This window comes from Notothenia rossii (genome assembly GCF_949606895.1).
Source record: "Notothenia rossii genome assembly, chromosome: 5".
NCBI classification, from domain to species: domain Eukaryota; kingdom Metazoa; phylum Chordata; class Actinopteri; order Perciformes; family Nototheniidae; genus Notothenia; species Notothenia rossii.
The window spans coordinates 34671271-34693981 of NC_136903.1; the positions used below are offsets into that span (position 1 = coordinate 34671271).

The 22711-nt window shown below is 42.8% G+C and overlaps 1 protein-coding gene and 1 long non-coding RNA gene across 5 annotated transcripts in view; one reads left to right on the plus strand and one right to left on the minus strand.

The window, feature by feature from the left end:
* Positions 1 to 22711, plus strand: part of agbl1 (AGBL carboxypeptidase 1) — a 181334-nt gene that overhangs the window by 62895 nt on the left and 95728 nt on the right. For 3 of the 4 annotated variants that reach the window (XM_079684749.1, XM_079684750.1, XM_079684751.1), the window contains exons 3-7: positions 882 to 945; positions 1180 to 1326; positions 2177 to 2308; positions 8431 to 8524; positions 17229 to 17266. In XM_079684749.1, the coding sequence (XP_079540875.1) occupies positions 882 to 945; positions 1180 to 1326; positions 2177 to 2308; positions 8431 to 8524; positions 17229 to 17266 (475 nt within the window). Of the gene's footprint in view, positions 1 to 881; positions 946 to 1179; positions 1345 to 2176; positions 2309 to 8430; positions 8525 to 17228; positions 17267 to 22711 lie in introns of those variants that run through there. The other variant, XM_079684752.1, reaches the window with a different exon arrangement.
* Positions 1 to 22711, minus strand: part of LOC307041399 — a 91281-nt gene that overhangs the window by 62220 nt on the left and 6350 nt on the right. The window lies entirely within an intron of this gene.

Consider the following 22711-nt stretch of genomic DNA (forward strand, 5'->3'; position numbering starts at 1 on the left):
GGTTTCCCCGAAAGCAAATGGGTAATTCGAAAACTGACAGAGCTCCCTCTATACAAATCAAACTGTAGACGGTGTGAAAGCACCTATTGTTTTAAATAATGGTCGGAATGTGACCTGTGAGCCTTCTGAATTACCGTGGGACAGCACATTCTAAACTAAAATGTTCAATCAATAAAGTAACATCTTATCTTATCTTAATAATATCTTCATATTAATAATAATAATAAATCATACAGTATGTGTCCGAAAGGGAGCAGGAGGAAGCAAACACAAAAATATACTGCATATTAAAGCAAACGATTGTAAAGGTTAAAGTATGAGCATAACAAATAAAGAAGTGTAATGTAAACATTTACATTATAATTATGATTATTTAATATATAAAGACTATATATTATTGAATTACAAGATTAGATATACTTTAGTTGATCTAAAATATTGATGTGTTCAAATGCTCTTCAAAACACAACTGAAAGTCCATGAAACTTGTCTTTCTGTATTTGTGAATGAAACGCCATCTCCTGGTTAAAACCTGGAATTGAAAATCTGGCAACGCCCTCTTGGAAAATAGTGGGAGGGCTTAACATTCCTCTATACTGGTCTTTGGCAGGCCGTAGGCAGGAAGCTTTAAGCTGGAGTCCGAAAGTCAGTGCTACATCTGTATAGGGATCTGACGGCTCGCCACTGTTCAAAGTATTTCTGAAGTGGTGTAGGGTCATGTTGGTTTCTGTGTTTGTTATCTGATAACAGGCTTTTGTGTTTTCTTATTTCTTCACATTTACCATCAAAGCATTTTTCCCATAGGTTTTTGGTTTATTGTTTAATAGTTATTTAGTGTTAGTTTTCATATGCTTTCTTACTTTGTTCTCTTGTCTCTACAGAATGCAGGGGATGTGGAGAGTACCTTAAATATTCTCAATGTCCTGGATGAACTTCTGTCTGCTGGTAAGTTTAGGTCTAACCCCTTGACTGCAATTCAATAAATCAATAGTCAATGAAGCAGGGAGGAATGACCTGCAGGTAATAGAATGGGTGGGAAGGACCAGGTAAGGAGAATCAACACATCGAAAACATTTAAATCCATCAGACTCTTTCAGAAGTCCGACCTCTGTCCTTCACTTCAAGCCAACTTCAGCTGTTTTGAGCTCTAGTATCTCTAGTATCTCTCTCTGTGTTCAGGTACGGATCGTCGTATCCACTATATGATCAGTAAGGGTGGCAGCGAGGCCTTGCTCAGCGCACTGGTCACCACCGCCCGCAGCTTCAGTCCCAACTACACCGTCCTACTGCCACTGCTGCACCTGCTGGCTAAAGTTGGACAGAGAGGTGAGAATGGATGAAAAGGTAAATTAATGGAAAGTTGATATCCATGTGGATCCAATGAGCCGTATTGTATCGTGGAATTATGTCAATACGCATAGTGGTCATTACATTGGTATGACACTTGACTTCACTGAATAAGAAAAGCTGTTTTGAGTGTTCGGATTTTCACAGCCTCGTGAAACTTTACAACCACAAACTACTGAGTAAGATCATTCAGAGGATTACTTATATTGACAATAAGGATATGGTATTTTCAGAACGGAAGTGCTCGCCACCCATGCCCCAAACTTTATTGATCCCAACTCACAGCATTCCTTTCCATTGTCTTCCGCAAGATATTGTCCAAACAATATTTGCTGAAGGGATATTTGGCCCTTTTATCTGATTTATGATTAAAATAACTTGACATACATTTCTGAGCTGAGGCTCCAAGAGTTCAGATGATGTACACCACATAATGTTGACTTTGTATCTACCCTTAAACATTTCTAGTAATGTGCCTATTATAAAGATTCCAACTATTTGTGCACACAAATTGCATGATTTAGACACCTTTGGTGTAATAGGGGAACCTAGACATAACATCATTATGCGACTTTCTCCTCTTCTTACTCCAAATAAATGGTAAGCAACATAATGTAACATCAAAACTAGGAGTTTAAAACCTTTTCAGGTGAGCAATACATTTGTTTTGTGTGTAAGCCAACAGAGCCAATCACGGGGATGGATCAGTAGGAATAATGAATATTGATTATAAAATACATTAAATGGTTAGCTGGTTCTGAACTCTTCAGCTGGACATTGCAATCTAAACATACTGTACATGAATACTTTTACATTTGTGTCTGCACAGACCGCCGAATCGGTATGAAGGCAGATGAGGCAGGAGCTGTGCTGCTGACGCTGAATCTGCTCAGAAAAAACGACCAACAAGCAAACAGGGCAGCAGCGTGCCTCTGGGTAATCCAGGTGTTCTGTTCATCAGGTAGGAAAATGTGTTATGGTTCACCTTAACTCAGCACACTTTACTCTACAGATCGTCCTTCACTGTCTCATTACTTTCAGCTTCCCAAACTATTTTCCCAGACACTAACATCACACAATTGTGTGGTAAGTTCTCACAGACATGAGTATGAATAGCTTTCACCCACTAGATGTTAGTAAAACAGCAAACCACTCATACTAACTGATGTGATAACTTGCAAATGCTCCATTATTTATCATATTTCTCTGCTTGAATCTCTTTGGACATCATCTTTATATTATGAGCAACAATGAAAGCAAGAAACGTGGAAAGAACCAGTAAATGTGTTATTTGATTTTATGTGTTACGTTAGGAAATCTGACTGATTGGTAAAAGTGACTTTAAAGTTAGTATTTTCTATCACATTATTCACAATCTAAGGACTTTCACGCTTTGAGCAGGAGGTCAGAAGAAAATGCATTAACAAAAGGGAGGCAGGTATAACAAACAAAAAGCGAGATTTAAAAATCAAAGGACCAGGCAAAATAATACAAAGCACCTAAACTAAAGATGGAATCAACTGGGATGGCAAGGGGAACAAAGTAGTAAAATGATGGTCAGCTAGGGACGCATGCCAGGCTGTCGTCTGTTTTACCTGATGTTGCCAGAGAACACTGGTAAAGACGGACATATACAGTACTGTGTACTCACAATACTTATGACAAAACAAGACACAGCTGTGAAAGGTAGGCAACACAAAAAGGTCAGAAAAGGTTCAGAAGGTTCAGAAAGGTAAAAACACACAGGTGGAAAGAAGCAGGGCGGGGCAGACAATCACAAAAGGCAGGAAAACACAAAGACAGGAATTTAAAGAAAAAAAGTAGAGGGTTCTACAAAATATAACAGGAAACCCAAAAGGACCAACACCAGGATCGTAACATATCTATAGTAATGACACAATATTTAAGTATCAGAAGCAATCTTGTTCCCATTTTTAGTCCAAGCATTATTGGCCAATAGTTTTATGTGCTTTGGTCCAACTGATGATGGGTTATATCTCTCACAGGCTCCGCCCTCTACTGGACTCTATGGGTACTCCCATGTATCCTATTCATGCGTGCATTCCTTCACTGAGACTTCCATAGAAGTGGCCGGCCCCTGGGCGGGCTTACCTGTATGCACGCGCACCTCATCGCATAAGAGGCGGCCTTGGCTCCTCATTGCTATCCCTTTCTCTTCAGCTAAGCAGCATTGTAGTAAATGAGTGAAGAAAGACGGACAAAGAAAATATTTTTCAAGAAACCTACGGACAATGGACTCATCTGTGGAGCGCCCCTGTCCTTTGTGTCCGGGCTCCATCGACCCCCATGCACGGTGTATCGAGTTCTGGGGTCCGACCACGCGGCGGCTAACCTAGCTCCGACTGCAGTTTGCAGCGCCCTTTCGATTGATTCCTCGCTCCAGTCGCCATCAGAGGTTGGCGTTGTTTGAGGGGTGCTGCGTCTCGCCGGTGGAGGACCCAGAGCTCGACGTGATGGAGATTGAGGACCTCGAGCAGGGAGTGCTCTGCGCATTCGCCATCTCAGCGCCGGACGGGTCCGAGCGTCGGAGAGAGGGACAATGATGAGGACACCTCGTCGTCCGAGATCTCCGGTGACTGTCAGGAAGGCCATCAGCAGAGCGGGTCTGCACGACAGGGCTTCTCAGCGGACTTTGTAACGCTTCCCTCACCGTTGCCACAGAGGCCGGTGAGCCGCCTGCGTCAGGGCTTTTACGGCCCGTCCAGCACAGCCGGCCTTCGTTTCACCCCCCCCTGCCAGACGTCCAATGGTGTTCGGAGACCACGTGGCGGCAGCCACTGAGAACGAAGGCTCCGGTGGCTACTTGGGCTGGAATCCCCTCGGACATGGAGTGTCCTGGTGTGCCCCCGCTGGAGGAAAGCCTAGCGGCCCATCTGCTTCCGCAGACAGCCGGGATGGCAGAGGAGAGAAGGCCCCTGCCCCCGCTGTCGCGTGACCGCGAGAGGCTTGTATATATGGATAAGATATTCAAGTATTTTGCTAAGCTCCTGCTGCAGCCCCTGCTCTGGCCCCGCTCCGGCCCCCGCTCCGGCCCCCGCTGCGCCACAGCAAAGGGGTACCGGGAGGGGAGCTTCGTCCTCCAGGATTGGACTGACGGTGGGAGGAAGCGTCCCGGCGGAGAGAGGTGATTTCTCCGGCCAGGACGCAAGGGCGAATCCCGCCTCCTCCCTGTTTGACCCATTTGTTACAAAGTCTTCTTTTCAAAATAAAAAAAAGATAAAATGTATTCTAGTTTTGGGTGTCTCTTCTTTCCACACACCCACAAAGCCACGTAATGTTGATCTTACAGTTTTCCCACTCGCTGCCCAAGTTGTAACTCCAGTTAAGGAGGCAACTAGTGCGCATGCGCGGGTGAGAGTGATAAATTGCGCTATGCGGGTAAAGGGACATTATGGCCGGCGTAGCAGGGTTAGGAAAATGGGTAGCACTTTACAATAAGACTACCCTTATAAAGGGTTTACGAATAGTTTTTAATTAATTTATTAATTAGGTTGTGAACACTTTATAAATCCTTAATAAGCTTTTATAAGACATGAGATAAACAGGGCGACTGTGACCGGTTGCTTGCCAAATAGTGAGCCCACATCTATCTGTACTTCTAAATCTTATTAGAGATGGTAGTGACTCATTAATAAATGTACCACAGAGAGTACCACAGCTTTATCGCTGGGGCCTCACAGCTGGTCGCACATCACCTATCATAGTGTTATGGGGAATGGAGGCACAGCTACGTGTTAACGGAGTCGATGAACAGGACGCTGAGACTGAGTTATTCACTCCAGTTCTTTTTCTCAGAAGAGGTTCAGGCCTTGGTGCAAAAACAGGCAGTGTCTGCTGTGTGCACGCAAGACAGAGAGGCATTATTCCCTGTACTTCCTGGTTCCCAAAAAGACAGGCGAATTCAGACCCGTTCTGGATCTTCGCAGTCTGAATCTCCACATTGCACGCGAAACATTCCGGATGTTAACTGTGAACAGTTACTGGGACTGGTGCAGCCAGGCGATTGGTTTACAACTATCGACCTGAGGGACGCTTACTTTCATGTCAAGATTGCTCCAAAACACAGAAAGTACTTGCGTTTTTTTGCCTGGGGAGAGCTATAGGTGGGCGCTGGTCTCTAACAGAGACATGGCACAGCAACCTCCTAGAGCTACGGGCAGTAGTGTTAGTCCTCCAACATTTCAAACCCTTAATCCAGGGAAAACATGTAATGGTCAGGAGCGACAACAGCACCACAATGGCAGCGGGGAACTTGTGGTTATGGGCTGCAGAGGTGGTGTTATCTCTGAGAGCCCTCCAAATTCCGGGTCTGGAGAACAGGGGGGGTGACCTCATGCGGAGGGGCGGACCCCTGCCAGGCGAGTGGGCGCTTCACCCGGAGGTGGTGAAACGGATCTGTTCGCCAGCCAGGGCGCAACACCCACTGCACACTGTTGTGCTCCATGGCTCTGAGCGACGACCCGCCTTTGGGGGTAGACGCGTTGCACACGAGCCATGGCCAAAGAAGCTGCTTTACGCCTTTCCACCGTTGCGTCTCATTCTCCCTCTCCTGGGGAGAGTGAAGCGGGAACGTCTGTCAGTCATCCTATTAGCACCGGATCGCGTGGGAGTGCCGTGGTACTCAGAGATGACACAGATGAAGGTGGGCCAGCCCTGGGCGCTCCCCCAAGTTTGGGGGGTGATCTCCCAGGAGGCAGGTGCAACCGGGGCGTTACCCACTCTGGGCCACCCCCTCCAGGCTTGTCTCCTGAGGGGGATAGGCTGAGGCAGGATGGATTGTCTGATAGTGTTATTCAGTCTATCCAGGCAGCTAGAGCGGGATCCACCACAGCCTGTTACAGGCCAAAGTGGCTGGGATTCCGGCGATGGTGTGATGAGCGGAGAATAGAGCCCCTATCTTGTAAATTGGGATCTATTTTGTCCTACTTACAGTTGTTGGTGGACAGAGGGCTTGCTCATTCCACAGTGAAAGTGTATGCAGCAGCCATCTCATCCTGCCATGGGATTTGGCGGCAGGTCAGTTTTTTGCTCAACCGCTAATGTTGCGGTTTTTGCGGGGGGTCAGGAGGCCCAGTGGTGCGTGCCTCTGCCCCGCAGTGGGACCTGCCGCTGATGCTCGAGGCTCTGGTCACAGGACCATTTGAGCATCTGGAGCTCTCTTCCCTGTAAGCACTGTCATGGAAGACAGTGTTGCTACTTGCCTTAACGTCAGCCAAAAGAGTGTCTGAGTTAACCGCTTTATCGGTGCATCCGAGTTGTTTAATCATCCGGGGTGACCGAAGCGGGGCGACACTCAGACTGAACCCCTCCTTTGTGCCCAAGAGCCTAAGGAGTGCGTTCAGGTCGAGGGCTATTCAGTTTGGGGGTTTTAATCCCCCCCTCCATAGTGGGGCGAGGGAGGCTAAATTACGCCTCCTCTGCCCGGTGCGTGCGCTGGCATGTTACGTAGAGCGCATGGCTGTCCTTAGACACACAGAACAGCTGTTTGTGTGTTTCGGGGTGGGGTAACTGGAGAAGCTTTGTCCAAGAAACGCCTGGCGGGCTGGCTTTGCGAGTGCATTGCACATGCCTACGGACAGGCGGGGAGAGCCTTCCCTACCGGGGTCCGCGCACACTCTACACGAGCCATGGCTGTATCAACAGCCTTATTTAACGGCGTTAGTGTGGAGGACATATGCACAGCGGCATCTTGGTCAACACCAGTTCCCTTCATTAAGTTTTATCTCTTGGACATCTCTAGCTCCTTTTCATCGTCTGTGCTTGCTGGTGCAACACAGGACTGGTGAGGAGGGAGAGGGGGGCTGTGGGTCAGTGGGAATCTGACCCCCTCGCCGGGCGTAATGCGCTTACGTTTCCCGGGTCCCCGGCCCCGGGGGTAGTAACGCACACAGGACTCTTTTTTCCCCCTGCATTAAGACAGGAGGAGGAAATCCTCTACGTTATGGCACACCTCCGCGGGGTAAGCGTGTCAGGGTGTGCTCGGCCAGCTGCAGCCTCTTTCTCTCCACGGTTACGACCGAGGGGGAGGTGAGGGAGGCGCAGCGGCTGCTAAACAGGAAGCCGGTCTGAAACAGGGTGATGGAGCGGTGTTGTTGCGAGACAGCAGAGCTGGTATACATCGGGTTCTGCACCTGTACCCATAGAGTCCAGTAGAGGGCCGAGCCTGTGAGAGATATGACGTCGGGTTACGTATGGTAACCCTTGTTAAATAAGCACAGCGGAGCCCTCTACTTATGGAAGCACTGCTGTCCTATGCTGCTTAGCTGAAGAGAAGTAAAGGATAGCAGTGAGGAGGCGAGGCCGCCTCTTATGCGATGAGGTGCGCGCACATTCAGGTAGGCCCACCCAGGGGGCGGCTACGTCTATGGAAGTCTCAGTGAAGGAATGTGTGCATGAATAGGGGGGGGGGGGGGGGGGTATTTTAAGTATTTTGTTAAAGGAGGATGAAAGCGTAATTGAGGAGCACTATTGGAGTGACTTTGATGGTTATTGGATGAAGAAATTAAAGGACGGCGCAGGTGGAAACAATTCACAAAGGGATTAAACTGTTTAAAACACATGCTCAAAGTAAGCCGGATTTTGCTGATGTGTTTATGTGGATTCAAAAGTCGTAAATAATCTACAAAATGGAGGAGACCGATCTGATCGGAGCAACTGTGAAACTGTGAAACCGGCATGGACAATGACTATGTTTTAAAAATGCGCTTATCCAGAAAAGCCTGGTTTGGACACTTTACGGGCAGAAGAAACATTTATATTTATGTTAAAGAAAGATCATGTAATAAAAAAAAAGTCTAAATATGATATTTGGCCTCAAATCATCTGAGGCCTGGCGCCCCCCCTGTGAGCTTTGGCGTCCCCAGGTTGGGAACCACTGCAGTAGAGGGCTCCGCTGTGCTTATATAACAAGGGTTACCATACGTAACACAACGTTTTAAGACTAAGAATAACTCCCTCATCAATAAATATTTTAAAACATATTAATTTCAATTAAAATGACACAATAAACCTCAGATTTTATTTGCCATGTTATCAGTTTGTTAATGTGTGTTATTTTTGAAGTTTCTACAGCAAACCTAATAGGAGAAAATCAAGGACTGGATGTCATCTATCGCCTCATCCCTCACTATGCCATTAAAAATCAGCACACCATCAAGTAAGTATATCCAGCCTTCCTGCAGTTGACACTTATATCCCATATCTCTCGTGATCAAACTCAGTCTCTGGATAACACGAGCTAAAGGACAGATATAGTACTCTGCATTATTATCACTCAGTCATCACCTCCAAGCTAGCATCCTAGCCTCAGCTTGGAGGTGTTAGCTAATGTGCAAATGATTGGTAATTTATGGAGGTTATGGCCCCTGGCTGAGCAACAACATTAAATAAATTCCTTCTCACAGCCCAGAACCAAATTATGATGGGCCACTGACATTCAATCATTTGTTAATTCAATGAGCACCTTATTTATACTTTGGCAGATGGTGTACTTAGCATTAGCTTCTGGTTTCAAAGGCCAACATGAACAAAACGCTTAATTTAAGCGTTCTTACCCTCTCATTTCAAATGCTCAGTGATGGTTTCAGATGTCTGGTTGGTCCAGTTTAGATCTGGTTCATTTTGATCTCTAGATATTTTCCTGAATCCAATAGCACTTCCAGTAGCTGCTTTCTACAGGAAGTTCTTCTTGCTAAAAGAAAGTTCACTTCTAGTGTAAATGTACACTAGTCTGATATCTGATCATTTATCAATGTTGTCTGAATTATGTAATTCTCATCAAGCTTCACTACAGAAAAGTCAACCACCAAGAAAAAAACCAAGACGTTTTTCTCTGTGTTTTTAACTGCATTTTGTGTTATGATCAAAATAAACCTTTATTCGTAAAGCACTTTTCATCCACAGAATCAGCTCAAAGTGTTTTAAAAACAAGGCATACTGTACAACACAAGATAGACAAAAAACAAGATAGAGAAGCCAATTAAAGGGGGAAGTCGCTTATTAACCCTTCTCTTGCGTTTTGGGTCAAAAGTGACCGAATGACTTTTTTTTCATAAATATTGTGTTTTTCATCCAATTGCCTCAATACCTTATGTTATCCTCCACACTAGGCCTCTGAACATACACACTTGATCAGATTTGACCGCCATAGAAAATGAATGGGTGTATTATGTTCATCCTGCAGATGGAAAACATCTATATACACACACACATACACACACACACACACACACACACACACACACACACACACACACACACACACACACACACACACACACACACACACACACACACACACACACACACACACACACACACACACACACACACACACACACACACACACACACACACACACACACACACACACACACACACACACACACACACACACACACACACGTACGTTACGGGAACCTCTCCCTTTCTCGCACTGCATGATACAATGTATCATACCTTCTCACAGGTGCGAGCTCTGTGCCCCTCGAGAAACACAAACCGCAGTTATATTTGTGCCTTGCTCACATTTGACTCATTGACACAATGAGCAGATGACCGATTAGGCTATTTTCTGTACGAGGAGCTCTGGACACATTTTTGAACCAGATGAAGAGGAGATTGAACCAGATGAAGAGGAGATAGAGGAAGATGTCTCAGAAATGGAAGACAACAGCGATCCAGACTATGAGCCTACAACAGACCAGGAAGAGGCACCTGACGGAGAGGCCCCTGATGGAGAGGCCCCTGAGGGAGAGGAGCCTGAGGTGACATTCCACAATTTTGCATTGCCAACCATGTGCGTGAACACACGTGAACACACGTGAGCGCACACACACACACACACACACACACACACACACACACACACACACACACACACACACACACACACACACACACACACACACACACACACACACACACACACACACACACACACACACACACACACACACACACACACACACACACACACACACACACACACACACACACACACACACATACACGCACACGCACACATGCACACACACACATGTTCTGTTGTGGTATATTTCTCTTTCAATAAATGTTCATTGAAAAAAACAGTATCAGTATCCCATACATCATTGGAACAGTAAGAATCTCAGCTACAACACTAACTAAATCATTTCCATCTCCAGTAAACACAGCCTACATGGCAAGCATTTTTATAATATACTGTACAGTAATGTAAAATAAGCACTATCTTTGAACTTACTATCAAAAATAACATGAAATTCACCCCTGGTGTCATTATGTCTGTCATCCCTTGATTCTACTTGCTTTGACTGTTCAAAGGAGATGTCAACCATCACAATTGGATCAGGGGTTCCAGAGATATCACTATGCAAAACCCACCGGTCAATTTTGACCGAAAATAGCATGGGAAGGGGGGTATGACATAACACAAGAGAAGGGCTTATTAAAAGGTATTCTAAAAAAATTATGTTTTTAGTTGATATTTACAAATGTCGACTGAGTTTGCCTCTCTAATATTTCCTGGTAGGGTGTTCCACAGCTTGGGAGAATAGTTGACAAAAGATGGTTGCCGATTGGCTAACCCTTAACCCAGTGGTTCTCAAACTTTTTCTGTCAGGCCCCCCCTTTGGAGAGAAAAAAAAGTCGGGCCCCCCCAACACAAATAGTCAGGCTCAGTGGCGGCGCCAGATTTCTTTTGGGGGTGCTGTGGGGTAGCTTGACGTTTCATAGAGGGTGCTCAAACATTTAGGGTTTCCCATTGATGTACCGGGCGCTACAGTGGAACTTTCTACTGTGTGGACCTCACATAGGGGGGTCCGGGGGCAAGCTCGTCCGGGAAGATTTATTTTTAAATATTGTTAAGTTAAATGCATCAATCTGGTGCACTTTGAGAGCAAAATTAAGAGACACCAATTTGAAACAGAACTGTAAACAGATTTACTTTTTCTTTATGGATATTTTACAAATCACCCTTTTAAACTTTATTCTTGTTTTACTTTTATATAGTATTTCATACCTGTTTTTCATTTATTCTCTTATTTTTTTATAACTATAATGATCATATAAACGTGTGCCTCGGAAATAATTGTTTACATTAATGGTGACCAAAATGTTTGAGACCCACTGAGATAACACTGAGAGAGTCCTTTAGCTCACTGAGTCTCTCAGTCTGACAGGAGAGGACTCTCCTCCACTTTGTTGTTGAAAAAACTCCAACGATCTCCGGTACCGGTGCGCTCTCTCTCTCTCTCTCTCTCTCGCTCGCCTACACAAAATGGCTCGTTCCACACACACACAGAGCGAAGCTTTAATGAAACACAGAGACCCAGACGTAATAGTAATGCATCAGATAGACCCTCCAGAAAAACGCGATTCTGCGATCGCAGAATTTACCGCATAATCAGCAAAATGGCGCAGATTTTCCAAAGGCCGCATATTTATCAAAAGGCTGCATAATCGCCGCATTTTTCCACATAAAGTTGAGAAAAAAAAGAAGTTAACTCGTCTTGACGTGACGTCATCGGCTCGCGCATCACAGCATGTAAACAACACTGTATAGAGTGAACGTGTGGAGCTCACACGATAGAGAAAACACCAAGATGAAAAAATCTAATCCATCTCATTTACCGACGAACATTTCTACTAAAGACCGGGCAAAAAGTGGGGGAAAACTATTCTGCACCCCGTGCAACTGTGTGTTGGAGCAAAAGAGAAAATCGACGGTGACGACCCACTTTGATTCATTCAAATATTCGAAAATGCTTTCTGCTGCTGCGGACAAGAAAGCCAAACAACGCACGTTCACCGAGGCATCAACCTCCAAAACCCTTTCGAGGGCTACAAGAAACGAAGTGAGTAGCCTACAAAATGGAAGCTGGTCAGATAACGAACGAATAAATGAAAACAGAATGAGGCGGAGAAGTGTGTGTGTGTGTGTGTGGGGGGGGGTGTGTGTGTGTAAATAAACATTGAATTTGTTTAATGGAATAGTAAAGGGGTTTAACGTTAGTGGCGGGTTGTGTGTGAGAGAGAATAAATAAGACAGCCCAATATCTTACATTTTTAAAATTCTTTTTTCCCGCATATTTCGCAACTTTCCGCATATTTCGCAACTTCCCGCAATTTCACCGCATAAAATCACATAAAAACCCTGCATGTTTAATCGCAAAATCAAGGATTTTAGCCCGCATAATCAAGGAATTTAGCCCGCATAATCAAGGATTTTTGCCGCGTTTTTCTGGAGGGTCTAATCATATTATTTTCGAATCAATAATTTTTCAATTTATGATATATATATATATATTTTTTTTAATAACCATTTTTCCTAATGGTCTCTCGCGCCCCCCCTGGCATGTCTCTGGCCGCCCCCCCACTTTGAGAACCACTGCCTTAACCTAACCCTGACCCTCTTTATTTCATTGGCCCCAGAGAGAAGAGTCTGAATTTTTGCTTCCTAGCTTTAGTCCAGAACTATGTCAGGCCAGCGTTTCATCGCAACAAAACATAAATCAAATAATCCAATAAAATGGCAGAAACATAAACATGTTTTGGGTAGTTTGCAGTACAATCGGCTGGCATAGTGGACAATTCATACAAACAAGACATTTTTAGCTCCACTGAGGCTCGAACCACATTTCCATCCCAATGTCTTTTTCATAGACGGTATCATAGACGCCACTAGTATCATATCAAACTACATTTAGCTTGATGGTATGGCACTATGAAAGTCTTGGTCACTGTCTGCTTAATTGAAGCTAAATTACAGTTTACAGGGAAACAAGATCAACATATCAACATATTCTCTGTATCAACACCTCATCATTTCTCCCAACTCATGCGTAGACTCTTGACTCTTATGTAAGCCACCATCCTTTCTCCTCTTGGATCGTGTGTCTTCTGCCCATCTGTCTCTGTCAGAACTGATGGCATTTGGCTCAAATAGCCTGCATCCTCCAGTATACCAAGTGGAGCATGCCAAGAGCACCAGAAGTACTGGCCTCTCTGTCCGGCTTCATGCCAGGCATACCAGCTCCTGATCAGCCATAGTGAACATGAAACTCCCCCGCTGGTGTGAGGGAATCGGATGCTTTGAAATTACACATTTATAGCCCTCAATGTGAGTTTTCTGTATCATTTCATACAGAATCCAGCTGTTAATTGTCCTAACACAATTTGAAAAACTCGGAGATTCCAGATATCAAAGCCAGCTGCTACTTTGGATAATTTGCTAAAATTGGCAACTGTGATATCCAGTGATGTAATAAGAGAAACAAGGTCGTAGATATGCCATTTCCCTTCAGTGTGAGGGGAAGTTAAACATGCCTGTCACAGTGATTTATCCAATTATAGCTATGATATGGCGACCGTCAGATATGTCGGTTGGCTGCTGTGCACACTTTTAAAGCAGTAAAGTAAGTAAGTCAGCTGTACAGCTAAATCTGTCCATCTATTCTCAACTGTCAACAGCACTTAATCCCTCAGTCCCATCTGTTAGATTGCAAGGCACCTCAGCACTTCTTACTATCCTCTTTACATTGTTGCAGGTTAGAGCTACTGCAGATTGCAAAGGAGCTATTGCTCTTTGATTGAGAGGTTTTAAATCACAAATAGCTTGTAATGCATGCAGGGGATGTGGAGGTCTAAGGTTTAATTTTGTTATCGATTTACCTTCCGGTTCCCCAGGTTTTCTGGTTTTGGAATCTTTCCTTGTTGACTTCCTTGATATTCGATCTGTCAATTATTTTTGATCGTCTTACCAATATTTTGAAATCAATTATCCAATTTTCAAATTCATGGATAAAGCGCACTGGTACAGACACTGAAGCCCAAGAACACGACACAGAAGCAGGCAGAACATTCAGGAAGTTCGGTTTACTTCAGTCATGCAGGCAGCTTCGAAACTGGGAAATCTGTCAAACATTGTCTGTTTGATAGATTGTCTATTTCCCAAATTTCAACAAATCCTACAAAGGGCATGCACACTAATCAGGGTCCAAAATGACAGGGGGGGGTGGGGGTCAGTAATGGCCAAAACAGATACGCAGACTAATAACTAACAAAAATTCTGGAGAGCTTGGCAGTTCATGTTCAATACGATCAACTGCAATCAATTGAGAGTGAACTGGTAGATATGCTGTGGGGTTAATTAGGTAATGAATAGCAGGTGGGGGGGTGAGCTGAGGGACCCAAGTGAGAGGAATGAGCTGATTGCAAGGGCAGTATATGAATTGACAAGAGGGCTAATGAAATGCAAAACCAGATTAAAAAATGTAAACGGACAGATCCGGGACTTAAACATGCCATTCTCTTTTCTCTTTCACCTATTCACTTCAACCTTACAAACTGAAGACAAAGGGGAGAATATATACTTAAGATGAAACCGTTTTTGGAACAAAGGGCTAACTTAAAGACAAACATTAACAACTACACCACAAATTGAACAAAATAGGACCGTAAGTCTTTCAGCAGTGAGCTGAAACAAAAGCACAACAAAAGGTTGCCAATGTAATCTGGTACATTCTGATTGACTATCTGTTTTCAAGAGTTTGGCTTCAGGAACACATCTTTAGGAGCACCAGCATCCTTAGCACTTGTGACCCAAATAAATATAAAATGCAAACATAGAAATTACATTTCAGGAAAAGTTTTCTTTTCTTATTTGCATATTTCAGATCGGTTGACTTGACTTATGGCCAAGTACACTGACTTAAGCTTTGTTCGTGTTTAACATTAAAAGTTGCAGATCAACTAAGTGTATATTATTGAGGCATTCTTGCATTTTGTATTAATTGATTAGTTTCTAGTGGCTTTATTGGTAGATATAATTGAGTGTTATCTGCATAACAAAGAAAGTTAAAAGAGTAGTTCCTTATAATATTGCCTAAAGCAGGGGTGGGGAACCTTTTTCCTCTCAAGGGCCATTTCAATTTTTTCAACATCCTCCGAGGGCCGTACAAATGATTGACCTCTGCTTAAAAATACTAAAATCACAGCCCATTCATTTCGCCTTTCTTTCATGCTGTGCAAAGAAAAAGCAACCTCTTAATCCAGATATCTTACCATGTCTCGCGCATGCATTCACGTGCACGGTTGTGGCATTACCACCAAAACAGAAAGATATGGACACAAGATGTGTGCAAATGTATTTAGTTTCCTATCCATGTGAAAATTATTTAAGTGGGGGAAGATTTTTTTTGTATATGTTGAAGTTAAAAGCATCAATCTGGTGCACTTTGAGAGCAACATTATGAGATCTATGGATACATCAACATCCATATGAAACAGAACTGTAAGCGGATTTTTCTTTATGGATATTTTACACATCACTCCCCTTTTAAACTGTATTCTTGTTTATTAATAACAACTTTCTTTTACTGTCATATAGTATTTTATACCTGTTTACTTTATTCTCTTGTTTTTTATAACTATAATGATCATATAAAGATGTGCCTTTACCTCACTGGTTGTAAAAAAAGCTTATTATATTCGTTAGCATAGCTAGCTAACCAGATGCTAATAACAAAGAAGTTATTGACTGTATGATCAGTATGACAGATTGATAGATCGCAACTGGGCTTACAACTAAAGACACAGCCACGCAAAAAGTGCAGCATGTGTACGGCTCCTTATGGATACTGCAATTTGTGAAGTGCCGGAGCCACGTTCTGGTGTCCTCCGTCAAAACTGCACCCCTGTCAGACGAGACATAATACCACGTGATGACACGTTAGGCTCGTGTTGTGTTCAAGGACCCTGACCTTGGCCAGGATAAACAGGCACTCGCTTGTTTAATTATTTTGCGGTCTAGATTTCTTTAATTTTTTTCTTTTTTGCGTGTGTTTATAAATTACCTCGAGGGCCGTACCAAATGGTCTCGCGGGCCGTATACGGCCCGGAGGCCGGAGGTTCCCCACCCCTGGCCTAAAGGATGGTGATCAGAAAATGTCCAAGTACAGAACCTTGTTGCACTCCATGACCAATCGTAAACACATACAAATTGAGACGGTTCAGATAAATACGAATCAAGTCAGCTCATAATACTGTTTGTGAATACTTGGACATTTGGAGGACTATCAATTACTATTAATCTCTTCCATAACACATACATAATCACAGTAACACAGTCGTAGCTGTCCCTTTGAAGAAGTGTAGTATTTCCAATCCTCAGTAAACATAGTACAAACCCTGAGGTCCTGACCCCCCTGTGAGTAACACCCAGGTTTACTTGCTGCTAGAAACTCTACACTGCAGAGATACATTCTTCTTCTCAGTACACATGTACAGCATGCACGTGTCTGCTGTCAGGCAGAGTAGAACTAAATGTCACCAAAACAGCTTCTGTACTTGCCAAAGCTCCACCACACAAAGCATGTCAGGCCAAATTATTAGCCATGTGAAGCTTGAGTTGTGGAATTCTGTAGATGTCACTTAAAATATACAAGTAAGAGAGAAGAAACACATTATAGAGACGACAGGATGGAGGAGGAGAGGGATATGATATTAAATGACAAAAAAGAAAGAGAGAATGGTACTGGGGAAAATATTTTAAAAAGTAATTCCATATCACATATAACCTAACTTACTGTACCATGACTGAATAACGCCCCTAATTAAAGTCTCAAACTAGATGCTGACTTTTCTATGACAAGGGATAGAGTTATAGAAGGATGTGATGTTCTTACAGCAGTTTATACATTTGATATATTATGGAGAAGACTGTGTTTTTGTATTGTGTCCAATAATATACTGTTGTGCTGTAAGAGCAAATTCACACATACAATCAAAAATGAGGGTTAGGGTGTTAAAGCGTTTGTTAATTCAATGTCTGAGAGACTAACTGCTCCCTCTTTTTTTTCCAGGGCAGCCATTGATGCCTTTGCTGCTCTGCTGTGTACGAGTAAGTTGCCATGATTTTCATTATTTACCAGCTGATGGTTCTCATCATATACTGTATGCTGTACATCACCATCATTATCATCACTACACAACACTACCCAAACCCTTTCCCAGGTTCACTCAGTGTTTCTTGGGGGATTGTCTTGTTTAATTATATATTTATCTTGTTCCATATACTGTATAGCTGTTCATGCTTTGATAGCGTGATATCTCACTGTACCTCATATTGTACGTAGTGCAGCTACAGTTGGTTTGAATAGGAGAAGCATGAAGGAACTTGTGAAAGCTTGTAGCTCAAGTAACACTAACCGCTAACGTAAATTCAGTCAGTTATTTATCTGTTAGCTAACCTCAGTCATCTGTGCTGCCAAGACTCTGAGCTCTGGAGCATTTTGTCTCAGAAAAATCTCAGTTTAGCACGTTAACATTCTAAAAATGATGACACATTAGGATCCCTAAAGTTATTGCAATTCATCCTGAGAAGAGCATAAATGTTCATCAAACAGTTATTTAATGGAGGACAAATCAAGATATATTGTTGTGTTTCAGCTGGACTGGGTTTCAGAAATCTGGAGATACTAGTTGGTAATTTCAAAATAGTTCAACGCCCACAAAAATATTAATTGTTGTTTATAAATTTAATATATATTTAAAAAATATATATATTTTGAGTTTTCATTTATATAAAATCTCCCTTCCTCTCCTGGTGGTAAATGTGATAATGGGTGGTTATGGGATGTCTTTGTTGTAATGCTTATGTTGTTCCTACAGGGGTCACTTTTGCTCTTTTTTTCAGAACTGTGTCATTTACAAGCTGCGCAGTTGATGGATGGCGTGTGTGTGTGTGTGTGTGTGTGTGTGTGTGTGTGTGTGTGTGTGTGTGTGTGTGTGTGTGTGTGTGTGTGTGTGTGTGTGTGTGTGTGTGTGTGCCATATTACAATAAAAACCATTGGAAAAAAAAAACTCAGTGAAAACACAAATTACATATATATATATATATATATATATATATAAAGCATTCTAATAGTGAGAATAAAAAAAGAGGTAGCCAACATGCAGAGGAAATCATTCCAATGATTACGGCCGACAATTGCAAATGTGTAGACAGCCGTAGATCGAGGAGGATGATCCTAGTACGCCAAAACATGTAAAACAGTCAAAGGTAGCAACATTCTGGGTCCGCCCGACTGATCTGCTTTAAAAAAATAACTTTATCTGGTATGTTAGCTTTCTCTATGAAATAATCTGCCAAAATCAATTTCAAAAGTGCTAGGTTCAGATAAAGGCTCTATGTGGACACAGACCCTAACTCCCTCCTGGCTTCTACAGTATATCACACATGCATCCCCACACCTCTCTCTCTGGTTACTCCAGCATGTTGAAACATGAAATATCCTCCAGAGTGCCGAGGCTCTATGATTTTCATCTGTAGACAGTATGCTCTCTGGGCTTAAGGCCCCATCATGTATTCCTGGTAAAGGAACCAAAGAATAAAAAGTATCTGAGGTCTGAAATATGATATTTTATTATAATACTAACATCCTGAAGTCCTTAGTGGTCCCTGGATGCTGGACGATTAGACAACATGAAAGTGTTGGACCCATTTCATGGTACTAGATGTGTCCTCAGTGTTGTCCTGAATGTGCTAGAGGTAAGGGCAGGGCGCTCCTATAACAGTCGCTTGGCTCTTTGGTTCCCTGGCTGTGTGCCCAGGAGGCATGCTTGGTAATCCATCCATGTTTCATTGGAACAAGAGGTAAACTTGTCCTGAAAGTGGTACTGGAGGAAAGGTCTGGGGGATTATTGACAAAAACAGCATGCCTTTTAATTCGTTTTGGACAAGCTGTGAATTTATATGGACTTGTTACAGAAGACAGATGGACATGGGAAGGATGTTAATATGGACAAAACACAATGATGTACTGTGTGTGTGCGTTCATGCATGATTGTGTTGTTCAGGTTTGGGAGGGTGACTTTAAAAATGAGTTATGTTACAATAACTAAAACCTGTATCCTGATTACTGGATTCTCTTAAATACAGTGCAAATAAGGACAAAGGTGAAATAAATATAGAACATAAATTATTTTGAACATATTTTCTCTCCTTCCAAGACAAAATAATTGTCACATTTCCCTCCAGTGAAAGTATTTTTCTAACTTGAGACCATGATAATGAACTAAAATAGATTTGGTTTCAATAGAGTGCCGATCCAGTGGTCGTTGGACGCGGGGGATCGCCGTCCCCCCATTTATTTGGAGTCCCCACTTTTTTGAAGCATGATTTTTTTTTATTATTCTAATAAATATAAAATCATTGCCAGTGTTATCAGTTGCAAGTGTGAATTTGTTTTAATAATGACGAAAACACAATACATTTCACAGTAATTATAATAAAAACGTAGCTCAAGTATTTATGCAACTTGATTTGAAGCGTGTTTGTGTGTGTGTGTCAGGGGCAGCATCCTGTGTCTGTGTGTAGGGTGACCAAGTGTCCCGCTTTGTGCGGGACTGCACACACAGCATTTTATTTTTCAAATATTTTTTATTGAGAAGAAGCATACAAGTGGAAGCAATAGTGCAGACTTCTTTGGGGTGGAAATCATGGTTCCCTTTTTCAACATAGAAGACAAAAATAACAGCCAACAACAAATAATAATAATAAAAAAAAACATAGCATGACAGGATGCTATGTTTCATGCTTGATGACATACCTAACCATAGTGGGAAAGAACATACAAAATAGTATATAATACAAAGGAAAAATAAACATGTGGTGCAGATGAGCCCAGATTACCTCCCCATCCTTCCCTCCCTGAGCAGTGACACCCAGCCATAAAAAAAAAACGATTGTTTGTGCAATGCATTCCAGCCAACCGTCCCCCTTATTTTAAAGAAACCATTGGACCCCACATCCTTTCGAATTCCCCCAGTCTATCTTTTCGGCTATAGCTGTCATGATTCTTGTGTTTTGTCACGTTTTTAGTTTTGTATGTCTTGTTATGGGTGTTTTGCTGTTCTCCCTGTCATGTTTTCCTTCTTGTGTATTGTCTGGTCCTTCACCCTGTGTCTGTCCTCCCTGTCGTTAGTTTCCCTGGTGTGTTTAATTGTCTGATTGTGTTCACCTGTTGCCCTTGTGTTTCTCCTCCCCTGCCCGGCTGTTTCTCGTCTCGTGATTACCCCTCCCTGTATTTAGTCTTGTCTCTTCTTGTGTTCAGTGTTGGTTCATTATTTGTCGTTCATTTCTCCCTTCATGTTGGTTACAGTCCCTTTTTGTTTGGATGCTACCTCGTGCCTTGAACCTGTTAATGGATTCTTGTTTTTCAGCTTTTGTGAATAAAGCTCGCCTTTTGTTCTATTTTGAAACCTGCTTCCCTCCTCATTCTGCATTTGGGTCCTATTTTTCCCTAACCCTGACAATATCGAATTATTTTTAAATGCAGATTATCAGTCAATGCCGTCATCCAAGCTTTAAAACTGGGCACATTCTTTGATTTCAATAACAGGAGAATACATTTCTTTGCACACAGGAGAACAATAGGACATGAACATGAAGTTGTGCATTTTGAAGTGTGTTACATTGTTCAGATGTGCCCAGTATCACCAACACTGGATCTTGTTGTAGTTGGACTTTAAATGCCTTTGAAAAGAATGAGAATATTGCGACCCAAAAGTTCTGTAGTTTAGGGCATAGCACATAGCTATGAAGTAAGTCTGCCTCTGATTGTTCACATTTCTCACAGATTGGTGACACTTCGGGAAAGATTCTATGGAGTTTTAATTTAGAGTAGTGCATCCTATGTAAGATGTTGAACTGTACGTGGCAGTGCCTGGCACTAAGGGAACATATACTCATATAGTTCAAGGCCTTGTCCCTGGTGTCCTCTGCTATTTCCTTAAACTCTTTTTCCCAGTGTTTTTTTATACATTTTGTATCAACTTGTCCATAGTCTTGTAGTACGTCATATATAAATGACACTGTATGTCTCTCTGCTAAACAGTCTCTCATACAGTGGTCGAGCTTGTCAGGTATTGCAGTCTCAAAGTCATGTAGGTGGGTCCTCACAAAATGCCTAACCTGGAGATATCTAAAGAAATCCGCCCTAGCCAGCCCATACTTTTCCTGAAGCTGCTGGAATGATGTATAAATCGCCAACACTACCCATTCCTAACTCTCTCCATCTGTCAAAGGTTCCATCCATAGTTGAAGGGGTAAACGATGGGTTTGATGATAGGGGAACATTGAAGGACAGGGCCCTAAGTTTAAGCTGTTTTGTCATTTGTCTCCAAATCTGAATGGTATTATGAATAATCGGGTTATTATTATGGTATGACTTTTTAAGACGCACGGGAGACATAACTATGGCACCAAGAGAGGAGGGTATGCAGTCTTCTCGTTCCAAGTCAAGCCAGTCTGTGAGTACAACTGTCTCGTCTAACCAGTAGGAGACACAACGAATATTTGCCGCCCAATAATAGCGCATAAAGTCTGGCAGAGCTAGCCCCCCTTTCGTCTTAGTCTTGCACAAGTGACCTTGCTTAATCCTATGGGACTTATAGTTCCAAATAAAGGGGAGAATTATCGAGTCTAGTTTTGTGAAAAAGGCTTTAGTAAGATATAAAAGTAAGTTCTGAAAGAGGTATAACAGCTGAGGGAGAAAGATCATCTTCACTGCGTTGATCCTACTTAGTAAGGAAATTGGCAGTGTTTTCCAAAACTCTATTTTTGTCTTAAATTGATCTAGAATGGCCACAAAGTTTGCGTCAAATAGCGATTCAATTTTTTTTGTGATCTCTATTCCTAAATAGGTGCATTTTTCCGAAGCCAATTTGAATGGAATACTCTCTAGCAAGCTTGTGTCTTTATAGCATGGGCGTCGTAGCCATTATATGAAGGTGGGACAAGTCCCCCCCACCTTTTAAAATGATTAGTTTAGACCCCCCCACACCATGTGGAAAGTCCGTGCATCGGTCTATCCACTCGCCGCTCTTTGTAGAGCGCTGTGTCAGTGCTTCATTATCAAATCCATTCCACTTGCTTATTGTGCGAATGCCATACAGTCTATGGAGAATGCCCAAATCAATGAAATTCCGTACCATGTTTTCACTGCTACTTCGTACCAAGGCAGATTCTAAGAGCTGTACACATGAGCTGTACACATGCTGCGTTTTTTGCGTATCTGTGTCTTTAGTTGTAAGCCCATATCATACAATAAAGCCATAGAAAAGAATAGGATACAGCATTAAAAGTTATTCTGGGTCTTTGTGTGTCATAGCTCGGCTGTGTGTGTGGCACGACGAGCACATTTTGTGTGAGCGAGAGAGAGTGAATGAGAGAGCGCTAACGTACATAAGGAGTTGTCTCTCCAACAAGGAGGAGGAGAGCTCTCTCCTGTCAGACAAAATCTTATGACGTCAGCTCAGGGAGGTAAAGGACCCTCTGAGAGTT